Source organism: Lipotes vexillifer, unplaced genomic scaffold (assembly GCF_000442215.2).
Source record: "Lipotes vexillifer unplaced genomic scaffold, Lipotes_vexillifer_v1.1 scaffold209, whole genome shotgun sequence".
Classification (NCBI taxonomy): domain Eukaryota; kingdom Metazoa; phylum Chordata; class Mammalia; order Artiodactyla; family Lipotidae; genus Lipotes; species Lipotes vexillifer.
Window position 1 is genome coordinate 223,162 of NW_006787556.1, and position 11,817 is coordinate 234,978.

Genomic DNA, 11,817 nt, shown 5'->3' on the forward strand with positions numbered 1-11,817 from the left:
TTGGTGTTTTAATCTTTTTTTTTTAAAGTTTTTTTTTTTTTTTTTTGGCTGCATTGAGTGTTGCTGCACGCAGTCTTTCTCTGGTTGTGGAGAGCAGGGGCTACTCTTCGTTGCGGTGTGCAGGCTTCTCATTGCGGTGGCTTCTCTTGTTGCAGAGCACGGGCTCTAGGCGTGCAGGCTTCAGTAGTTGTGACATGTGGGCTCAGTAGTTGTGGCGCATGGGCTTAGTTGCTCCGCGGCAGGTGGGATCTTCCCAGACCAGGGCTCAAACCCGTGTCCCCTGCACTGGCAGGCAGATTCTTAACCACTGCGCCACTAGGGAAGTCCCTCATGCTGTAAGTCTTTATAGGTAGCAAGTCTCCTCTATCTTTTCTTGAGTACCTGCCCTTGGAGTGAGGTACTCAAGAGTGAGGCTCTAAGCTAGTGGCAGGGCCAGGAAAGACGTGGATGGAACAAGTAATCGTCCAGTAATATTCCCCACAGCAACCGATCTTTCCTGCCACATCATTACCCTTACATAATGCATATTTCTCTTTTCCTTGACTCTCTCCTCACCAACACTCCCTAGAATAATTCACCATGCGGCCCAATCCCTACTCTGTGAGAATGTCACTACCACCACATCCACATTCTGTTTCTTCCTCTACCAGGAAACTGAGACAATTACCAAGTCCTGATGTGCATCCTTATTTCTCGAAGTGAGACTGATCTTCTAAGTATCCGAGCTGAGTTCAAAAAGAAATTTGGGAAGTCCCTCTACTCTTCCCTCCAGGTGAGACTTCGCTGGTTCTTAACCTGGAGCCCCGGAGCTTCACCCCTAACCTCCACACTGCACACAGTGGAGCATAGTCATGTTCTGGAGTACTCATGGGTCTTTGGTGAATTTAGTGCAGGACTCCAGGCACCACACAAGCTCTGGGCCAGCATGAGGGAGAGGACAGAGTACCTAAGCCATAGTGGTGGTGGGTCTTTCTAATACTTGACTTTCTTGTCTGCAGAATGCAGTGAAAGGGAACTGCCGGTCAGCCCTACTAGCCCTGTGCAGGGCTGAAGACCTTTGAGACCTCATCCCCACATGACCTTCAAGAGTCTGAGATTCCCATGTATGGCTGAGCCTGCAGGAGACCAGCTGGGCCTCCAAATAAGATAACCCCTCACTTGAGCACCACATGTTCCAGCTTCTTGTGGAGTCTGGAACTCCAAGTTCCTCTTAAATCCCTTAATTTCCCTCATTTCAAAGTGATATCTGCACCTGGGTCCCCTAGCTCTGTCTTGGGTATGCGATAATGGGATCTCTTTGATAGTTTCTGCTCTACTCATTCTTTCCGTATTCTGGCCAGCACATCTCACTGATATTTGAATTCTTTTGGCAAACTTCACTGTCATTTGTGTTCCCTGATTGAAGTTTGGGTGGAGCAGGACATGGGCTGGGAGGCCTTGAAGCTGGAGGTGCCTTTCATGTGCACTTGGATATTCAACAGGAGTCCTGTTTGAGGCTCTAGACTGCAGTTGTCAACAACCCCCCTCCCCTCGGTGTCTCCCCTCCCCCCCATTAATCTCTCTTCACCAGGAAATTTCAGGTAAAACAATTGAGAACCAGGAACCACAATGAGGTCAGAAATGGTTAGAGGTAGCAAAGGACCATCTGTATGACCTGAGAAGCAAGCAGAGGATCAAGCTACCCCTCCCCTGCAGGGGAAGATTGGGTTATCCAGGTGCACAATCCCCAAATTCATCTGTCCAAAGCAGGAACTTGGAAACCCACCTCCCAAATTATAGTACTACTTCCAGAAGACCTATCGAAAACAGATAATAAACAAAAAAGGAAAAAGCAGGCTTTGGCTCCCCCTGCTGCTTGTATTAGAAATGACAGGCCACCCCCTCACATCTTTTTACCTCCCCCTCCCCCTTTTTGCATTCCTCAATTGAGTCAAATACTTAACCCCATAGCTGCAGGGTAAGGCAAACAACAGACCTCAGGAAAGAAGTTTTATTTCCAATCCCCTAGGAAGGCATTACAAATAATGGAGATAGAAACCCAAATTAAACCCTGAAACAAACGGATGGATACGGGTGGGCCTGCAGGAGCAGAAAGTAGGGGAGATGGGTTCTAGACAGGGACCTCACCCTGGAGCCTGAGTCTGTATATTAATGTGACTATTCTGGGGAAAGGGAGTTGGGAATCAGAAATCCTCACCCGAACAACCCCAATGTTGCCCAGGATGGCTGGGAGGAAGAGGAGGCAGCACGTGAGGGCAAAGACGTCACCAAGTCTGACCTTGGCATTTACTGCCTGCTCTGATCCCCAACATTCCATAAATAAGTTACCCTGCATATCTCAAGTTGAGCCGGGGAGCAAGCAAAATAGCCCCAGCCTCTGCAGGCGGAGGCATGGCAGCCTGGCAGTGAGCGGGGCTACAGGAGGACACAGTCGGACTCTTGCTTCGGCCTTTGCCGACGCTCGGCAGCTGGGCGTCCAAATGCAGCTCCTCTCCCCTGTATCAGATTTAACAATTGGTCACCCATCAACCGTGGAAGAGCCCAGGACAGAGACTCTAGATGGAAGCAGAGTCAGGATTGGGAGAGGCAGTGGGGAGAGAAAGACAGGAAGGGACCCAGGGGAGAGGGACAGACAGGAGAAAGGCCCCGAGGGAAACCTTGAAGAGACATGGCAGGAATAACAAGTGTCTGGACCAGGGGAAGCAGGAGTGGCACACTGAGGATGTGGGAACGCTGGAGGGGCAGCACGAAGGGCAGGGGGAGCAGACCCACCTGCGGTGACAGGGCACGTGTTGCCACGGGCTGGGCGGCTTGGTGCTGTTGGTACTCCTCTTGCTGAAGTTGCTGGGCCAGCTCCAGGTCGCTAAGACCCAATGTGCCTTGCGACGGCTGCTGCTGCAGAGACAAGGCGATCAGGTAGTCCTGGAGAGAGGGGAAAGAACAGGGATGGTGAGGGAGGCTGGGGCGGGGGGATGTCCAGGCTGTGTTTAGGTTTCCAAACCAGCCTTTCCTGGGAGTTCCCTGGCGGTCCAGTGGTTAGGACTCTGAGCTTCCACTGGCAGGGGGCACGGGTTCAATCCCTGGTTGGGGAACTAAGATCCCACAAGCTGTGTGGCCCAAAAAATAAATAAATAAATAACGACAACAAAAAAAGCAGCCTTTCCTCATCCTTCCAATTCTCCAGCTCCTTCTCCTCCAGAGCAACACATATAGCCAAGTTTTTTGTTTTTTTTTTTGCGGTACACGGGCCTCTCACTGTTGTGGCCTCTCCTGTTACGGAGCACAGGCTCCGGACGCGCAGGCTCAGTGGCCATGGCTCACGGGCCCAGCCGCTCCGCGGCATGTGGGATCTTCCCGGACCGGGGCACGAACCCGTGTCCCCTGCATTGGCAGGCGGACTCTCAACCACTGCGCCACCAGGGAAGCCCCAGCCAAGTATTTTACCTCTGGTGCCAGAGAATACACACCAAGTGCTGAGATGGTCCAAAAGGTAACAGAGGAGAGGGGCATGGCTGTCATATGTCACAGTCTCTAGATAATAAGATGCAGGCAGCTCGCACCTATGGCAAGAAGCTCTCTGAGGCGGACATGCTCTCTGCACCCTCCCCAGAGACCCCACACACCTGGTCCACCTGCCGCTGCTTTTCTGGGGAGCCACTCCAGGTCCCTTGCCTAGGTCCCTTGCCTAGGGAGTGACTTAGGTGAAAGTCAGAGTCACAGAAACAGCTGTCTCCGTCCACGTTGTGCAGGCTCTCCCACACCACTTGCTCCTCCTGTAGAAAGCCCTGGTCGGTGACCAGTAGGTACAAGTGACCCTGCAAAGAGGAGGACAAAGTGCATTGGTGGGACAGGTGACAGAGGCACCTATCTGAGATGCACAGAGACCATTGGAATCAATCGGTGTGCTAGCTGGAACGTGTCAGTGTGAGCGTGTGGATCTTTTATAAATATGCGCGGCTGTGGGGAGAAGGAAGGGCTGTCTGAGTCGTGGTCAGCTGGGTGTGAGTATGGTGGTCACTGTGGTTAAACATGGAGTCCTCGGGCTAAAGTCCCGCATACAACCCTGCCTTCTACCCTACTCCCCATGGTTCTCTGGGCTCGCCTGATGGTTATAAGGATAAATCCTTTGAGAACCAAAGACCTTTCCCTCTTCTACACAATTCCTAGAGAGCTCAGACAATTTTTAGCTTTGGAAAACTATAGTATTGTTCAAAAATTCCACTGCCCCTTCCTGGGAGAGGATTTACACTTTCTTGTCCCACTGATGGCAGGCTTACTCCTTATGGCTCGCTCTGGCCAGTGAGATGTTAGCAGAACTGACATTGTCATTTCCAGGCAGAAGCACTAAAAGCACACGTGCGGTGTGTTCCCCACCCCCGCACTTTCCCCTCCTATGTTCCAGATAAAGGCTGTTTTGTCAGCCTGGGCCCCAAAGTGAAGATGATGTGGGACAGGGCTGCAGCCAATCTGCAGTGGACGTGAAACATGAGTGAGAAATAAACCTTTGGGGACTTCCCTGGTGGTCCACTGGGTAAGACTCCGTGCTCCCAATGCAGGGGGCTCGGGTTTGATCCCTGGTCGGGGAACTAGATCCCGAATGCATGCCTCAACTAAGAGTCCGCATACCGCAAGTAAGAAGTCTGCATGCCGCAACGAAGATCCCGTGTGCCGCAACTAAGATGGGCACAGCCAAAATAAATAAATAAATAAATAGATAAATATTTTTTTGAAAAAATAAATAAACCTTTGTTGTGGTAAACCACAGGGGTTCAGGGGTCATTTGTTATCACAGCTTAATCTACCTTATCCTGACTGAAACACTGACCCAGAAGAAAAAGGCATGAGGGAATGATAGCACTCCAAACCCCCACCTCCTAAACCCTCATCACCTTGTGCTTAGTCATAGTGCTAAAGTGGTTGTTCCGGAAAAAGACGCTAAGTTCGCCCTCCTTGGCAGCTGTTGTTAGCTCACACAGACCATGGTAGGTCAGCTGTGCAGCGGTGGTCTCCAGGAACTGCTCTGCAATCAGGCCTGGCAGCAGGGCACAAGAAAGGGGGGGGGGGCGCCAAAAGAAGGGGGGGGGGGGCGGGTGGCTTAAATGCAAAGTCCACGGTAGGATCATCCAGAGAGCCCCTGTCAAAGCCCTAGGGGTCAGTCCCACCTTGTGAAATCGCTTCCTTGAAGCCTGGCTGTATTCATTCATTCAACAGATTCTAACTGAGCAGCTACTTTTTGCCAGGCGTCGCACTAGGTACCGGGGGATACGTCAGTGAACTAAATAGACAATTCCCCAAACTCCCTCTCATGGAGCTCACATTCTAGTGGGACATGGTGGTGGGAAGACAGACAATAAACACTAAACCTAAGTAGCCATCATTCCCTCCACATAAGATCCACAGAAGAGAAGGGAGGGAGGTCACCTTCTGTCACGAGGTTGGTGTCACTGGAGTGCTTGCAGGTGATGATCTTCTCTACCAGTTGGTTATAACTTAGTTTCCCAACTGCACTCACAGCCTCAGGACTCTGCATGAGCAGCGGGGTGGGGTGGTACCAAAAAAAGGGAGATCTTTTTCAGGAAGGAAGTGAAGCAAGCCCACAAAGACTGCAACCCTAAGACCAAAGCTTCCTGAAACTTTTGATGTCTGAAGAATTGACCTATTTCCATATTGTTTGCTTGTATTTGAATGTTACCCCCCAGAAAGGTGAAAATTAAAGGAGTTCTGCACTGGATCCAGCCTCTAAACCCTAATCCCCTCCCAAGCCAATCTATTCCCTACCTCCCTAAACCCCTCCACACAAAATTTTGCTTCTCTCTCAGCTTGAGCTGACTGAGTCTCACTTGCGCCCCCTACCCTCACCTGTGGATCAACAAGCCAGCCATGGTACAGAGGTATGCCTAGTAGGTCAAAGACGCTGCACTCAGGTGTATACTCAAAGTCAGAGACACCTGTGAATCGCACATTGACATCCAGACCTGTGGCCAGTTTAGGCAGCACTGTCATTGCATCGTCCACATTCTGGGGTAGAAAAGAAAATAATGGATAGATCAGATCAACACATGTATATTTTAAACTTACACAGTGCTATAGGTAAACAAGGATATACTGTATAGCACATAGAATTATACCTCGTATCTTAAAATAACCTATTATGGAATATAATGTGCAAAATACTGAATCACTACTCTGTACACCTGAAACTAACACAATATTATAAATCAACTACAATTTAAAAAATAAAATAAAATGGAAAAAAAGAACCTGACACAGTGTTATATGTCAATTAAATCTCAATAAAACTGGGGAAAAAAGAAGAAAATGATGGCTATTCTAGCCTCCCCTCCCCCCCCACTCCCACCTCCAGAAAAAAAAAAAAATTTAATCTTGTTGCTTTTCTTCCCTGGTGTTCTCTTACAATGGAAATTCCTCCCTTGTCTCAACCCTTCTTTATCTTATGTAAATGAACATATTTTCTAGGACAGAGATACACCCTCCCCCTCCTGCAGAAAGAAATTATGCTTCAAGGAATGCTCCTGAGAAGCATCAGAAAGGCCTCTCTTAATAGCCTGGGTGTCCCCTTATAAGCCTGCAAAGCCCCATGTCCACAGACCTTTCGCCTCACCTGCTGAAAATTAAGCTGAAGTCCTTCTGACTTCTCCTGGGGCTTGATGGACAGAAGACAGTCTCCTACAAGACAGGATTCCTTATCAGCTTACCCCGCCGACAGTCCCAAAAGCTACTTCCTCTTCTCCAGGAGAAGGGAGGTAATGTCACAGAACCACAGATTTTCGGAGTTGCAAAGGGCCTTAGTTTCTCAGAGGAAAAAGTGGGCCCACAAAGGTGAAGGGTACACGCAAGGTTCCATGTGAAAGCTAAGGGAAGAATTGGGGTGACAACCCAGGACTCCTGACACCTTGACTTTTCCTTTTCATTCCCCAGCCTTGCAGAGAAGCCCCACAGATGTTTACCTTCCCTGCCACATAAGATCCCCGCATGGGGAGTCCCTCAACACTCTGGATTTCTGGCTGAGTAGATAGCACTGGAAACTATCTCCCTCCCTCTTCAAGGCCCAGTCACTCACCAAGATGGGCCATGAGCTCATCTGATGTGATCACTTCCTTCTGAAGTGGCAGCTTCACCTGGAGGCAAGGAATGATCAAAGTGTTAGCCAGGTGTGTGCTTTCCTTCATGGAGCACTGAAGGAGGAACCCATAGAAAGGCAGCGGGAGGGCAGGGGTTGTCCAGTAGTCAGGTGTGGTAGAAAAGAAAGGCTTGCAACTGGAGCAAGGGAACGAATGTGGAAAACTGCAAGGCATTCCCATTTGCTAGACAGTAGAAGACAGAGGAGTAGGACAGATAATTGTTTTGTTTTGTTTTTAACGAATATCTTATCTCATTTGTTCAAGCTGAAGAAACAGGAAGAATAATCTGGAAAGTTTGGTTTGAGAAAATCAGAATGATCAAGGTTTTCTGAGCCCCCATCCAAGCTCTCTCTTACCTTCCACTGAAGAAAAAGGATGTTCATGATGGCAATGAGAGGGCAAGGGCCGTTAGTGCTCTGGGTGATGATGGGTGTCCGTTCTCCCTTCCAGGGGATCCACTTTACACAGTAGAAGTCTAGCTCAGGTTGTCGGGCCCTGGGGGACTGGGGAAGCTCTTGGGGCCAGGAGCAGGCCCCCACTGTCTCTACCTCAGGCTGTGTCCCCTGGGCTGTCTCTTGTTGGCTTGAGCTAGCATCAGGTGGAGGGGACTCGAGGTTATCCTGGCCCTGGGCTGGCAGCAAAGCTTCATCTACTGGCTTCTGTTCTCCAGCTGCCCCATCAGCCTCTTCGGCATCCTTGTCCTGAGGGGGCTCACTGGGTTCTGACAGGACCTCATGGTTTTCAGGGCTGACCACTTCCGCAGTCCTGGCCTCACAACGGACTGGATGCTCAGGCTGATGGTGTTCCATGGTCAGGAGGGGTCAACTGAGGGGCACCAAAGGACTTTACTGTCCTCAGGGACTGGCTTAATCTAGGCTTGATATGCAAAAGAGAGAACGATCCAATAAGAAGGAAATCATTGGGCTGGAACCCAAATAGAGCCAGAAAAGTCTTGGAAAAGGAATGTAGTGCAGAAGACTCGGTTAGCGTCTGTTGGCCACTCCTGGCTACAGGTAGTACAGCTTTGGGGTAAACAGAAGGGCCCCAGGCCGGGCTCTTTCACCTCTAACTTGCTGTGACCAGATAGGACCAACGAGGGTACAGGACTTTCAGGCTTGGGGGTGATGATTCCGGTGGGAATGAAGACATTGGATGGCGTCAGCTTCCCTGAAACAGGAAGGACAAGGAATGGAGACAAGACAGAAAGGGCGGGTAAAAGGAGAAAGAAGAAAAAGAGATGGAGAAAGAAATGTTAAAACTATACTAATGATTATTAATACAGTGATCTTTAGCTCACCCTGTAATAGGCATCATGTCAGTAAACCCCACCATAGCCAGAATGAGAGTAATTCCTCTGCCCTACCTGAACCCTGTCCCTTGGCTGTTCAGGAAACATCCTGAGCACACATGGCTTATATCTTTAGGGCCATCTTCTCTCTGCCTCATCCCAAGGGCAAAAAGACGAACAGTCATATAGTGCTTGGGGTGAAGAATAAAGAGAGTCAGTACCATACCCCTAAAGGCGAAACACTGGTGAGAAATAAGTCTTTCTCCTCAAAGGACTCCACCTTCACAACTCCAGATTTACACAATCGCAAACCACAACAAAAAGATCCTGGGAGGAGCTTCCTGTAGGCTGGAGAGGGGAAATGCAGGCCCTGGGGACTTGAATCAGAGATCAGTTCTGATAAGTAATTTCAGATTAGATGTACAAAACAGACACACACACACACACACACACACACACACACACACACACACACACACACACACACCACCCGACCCCATTCTTCCAGTAAGCTTCTCTTGACAGCTAGAGTTGGGATATCGACGTCTCCTCAGTTCCTCTATGCTCCGAAAACTGCCAAAACCCAGAGATACTCTCTTGCCCACTACATGGAATATGAAAATACTGATTATTGATTTCTGTAAAACAAAAAATGCTCCGTCTCCACTCCTCTACCTGTGCATATGTTCTTTCCATCTATTCCCATCTAGGTCATTTTAGATGTCAACTCTGGATCTGTTTAACCTGCTCTCTACCAGCACTAAGCATAGACATTTAATTAACACCATGGATTGTAGACAATAAAAAGCCACAAACCCTGCCCCCTGGAAAACATCTCCCTTCAACCTCCGTACTCCCCTCACCCCCTTGATCAGGGGGAGAAAGGGGGAGAAATTAAACTTGTTAGAAATCTTTTCTCTTGCTTCCGCCTAACCTGAGACTATGCTTCCTTTTGCAATCCGGCAGGAATTTAGGGCTAGGGTAAAGCCTGGGGGGTGAAGTTGAGGAACAGAAAAGTTACCGAAATAAGCCTAGTCACCCAAATTGATCATCCTCCTGATTCAAATATAATTTATGCTAGCTGCATCTCATTTACATGTTGTTGATTTAGAATCATAGCAGCAAAAATTGCCTGCAGGCCTTATGCTTTTTTTCCCCTCTCTCTCCCTTTTTCCTCCTTTCCCAAATGACACTTAGGATGAGCCTTAGAAGCAGAAATCAGAGCCTGGGACACTTTTTTAAAAGCTTGGAGAAAAACAGCGCTTATTTCTTAGCTTTTCTGTCCAATGCCAGAAATGATCAATAATTAAGCGGGGGTTGGGCCACTAGCTGGCCAGGCCAGTGGTATCCAGGAGCTGGATACCAGAGGGAGTTGGGTCTCAGAGAATCTGGGCAAAAAGCTAAGTGGGCTAAGTCTTCAGAAGAGGGGCCAGAAGTGTGATGGAGGAGTTCCACTCTACAGGAGGCACGCCTGGTGGGTTGGGCATAATGGAGTATTTCAGAGCAGGAGAGACTCTGAGACTCATAGGTACTCAAACAAATCAGGACTTCATGCTTTTCCTCTTTTCTTAACTCAAGTCCTACACTTTCTCTCCAGCTGGAATTATCTCTGGTGGCGGTAAGGGAGTCAAAACAGCCCTGGACTCTCCCTATAGCCAGAGGCAGTAAATAGCCAAAAGTTGGAAGAAGCATATAAACCAGGTATGTAGCTTCAAGAAGACACCCGTGTCCCCTGCCCTGGCTCCCCAGGAACTTTACTCTCCCCTCAAGTGCCTGACTGTCCCACTCTAATCTCCCTCTCACTCTGTCTGACCCAAATCTTCATGCAACTAATGATTTAGATTTTCCCCTCAGAATAAGGCAACCACAGTGCGCTGTCTACTTGCTAGCAAGGGAGAGGGGGAAGGTGTCATTAAAAGGACGAAGTGTAGGGACCAAGCAGCATCTCTTTTACATACTCCTTCTGCCTGAGCTCCTCTCGAAATCCAGACGTATAGAGACCCAAGGTGGAAGGACAGCCCGTGTCACCTCCCCAGAGCTGGAGAGGAAAAAGAGCAGTGGGGGTTAGGAGAAAAGGCGAAGGAAATGGTTAAAACAGTTTTTACCTTACAGAAGTGGGTGCTGTTCCAGGACCTAGAAGGGGGGTTCAACTCTGGCAAAGCGATGGTGGAGGTGGGTACAGGGAGGGGCGCCGCCACAGTCCCAGCTGCCTTCCAGCTGTCAACGCCAGAGCTTATACAGGTTTACCCAGGTTTACGAGCGGCGGTCCTGGCTGGATTGTGGCTACTTCCGGACTCACGCCCACGACCGGGGGGCACTGGAGGAGGGTGCAGGCAGACAGGGGTGCAGCCCAGGTGCTCCCAGGTCGCTTAGAGCGTCTTCGGGATTTCTGAATCGCCGAGTCTAGGGCGTGCGCTCCAGGCCCTGTCTACAAGCTGGTTTTCAAAGGAAGTTTGTGGTTTTTCTTTTTTCTTCTTTCTCTCTCTCTCTTTTTTCCCATCAGGACAAAGAAAAATCAGTCAAGGACAAGCTCCCCAGAGGAGGAGGAGCCTGCCCAGCACTGGAGGATTTCCATTAGGGCTTTCTGACCTGGTCAGCAGCTTGGTGATCAGCAGTGAGGGAGAGAAACAGGGAGAGAAAAACAACAGACCCTTTCTCTTCCCTCCGCCTGCCGCTGGAAGGGACGGAGCACTTGTGCCTCTCTGGTGAGAATAGGGAAGAGCAAGGGCCCTTGCTGAGTGGGGAGGAGCAGGGCTGGACAGCAGCAGCACGTTGGATCTCCCGGGGTATAGCAGTCCTTTGCCCTGGATCCAAAGAAGCAGGGCCAAAGAGCGTGATATTTCCATATTTATTCATTTAAAGTGAAAAAATCCCGATCCTTTCCAAGTCCTTACTGAATCATTTTTTTAGTCTAGAAATGAAACCGGTTGGGCTGTGCCTGGGTAGTGCAGAAGAAGGTGTGGAGGAAGCCCCAGGCTCTGGGAAGAGTGCAGCAGGGAGAAAACCAGCTGAGCAAGCAGGACATCCAATACCCCTGTGCTCTAGTCCTTGTTCCCACCACGGGCCTCAGCTTCCCATCTGTCCCCTCCTCTCAATTCCTAGCTTGGGGAGCAGGGAAAGCTGGTGTGAGGCTGGTGGTAGGAAATAAAGGGATGGATTAATAAATAGGGGAACATTTGATGATGAGAATACCTTTATTTGCAGTACTCTGCACTACCCTGGGGCTGGAAGGTGGCAGTTAAAGGAGGTTGGAACCCTACTCTACGTTCTGAAGGGCCCTCCAAGCTCTACTTACAGGGCTGCCGCAGGATGAAACTTCAAGCAACTCCGAAGGCTGAAAGAGCAGTTGGAACAATGAGGGAGGCAGGGAGCAAAGAACCCAGGTTA

General features: G+C 49.6%; 1 protein-coding gene across 2 annotated transcripts; it reads right to left on the bottom strand.

Moving 5' to 3' along the window:
* Positions 1–1,976: 1,976 nt before the first annotated feature.
* On the bottom strand, positions 1,977–11,030 carry MINDY1 (MINDY lysine 48 deubiquitinase 1). 2 transcript variants are annotated; one of them, XM_007460240.1, is made up of 10 exons: positions 10,536–10,634; positions 7,499–8,309; positions 7,082–7,139; positions 6,623–6,687; positions 5,860–6,018; positions 5,422–5,524; positions 4,890–5,032; positions 3,624–3,815; positions 2,773–2,922; positions 1,977–2,496 (listed from the first exon to the last, which is right to left on the bottom strand). In XM_007460240.1, the coding sequence occupies exons 2-10, from the start codon at positions 7,949–7,951 to the stop codon at positions 2,416–2,418; spliced, it is 1,404 nt and encodes a 467-aa protein (XP_007460302.1). In that variant the 5' UTR covers positions 7,952–8,309; positions 10,536–10,634; the 3' UTR covers positions 1,977–2,415. The 2 variants fall into 2 exon arrangements, with proteins under 2 accessions (XP_007460302.1, XP_007460303.1); XM_007460241.1 differs by having other exon boundaries at positions 1,984–2,496; positions 7,499–7,645; positions 10,536–11,030.
* Positions 11,031–11,817: the final 787 nt, after the last annotated feature.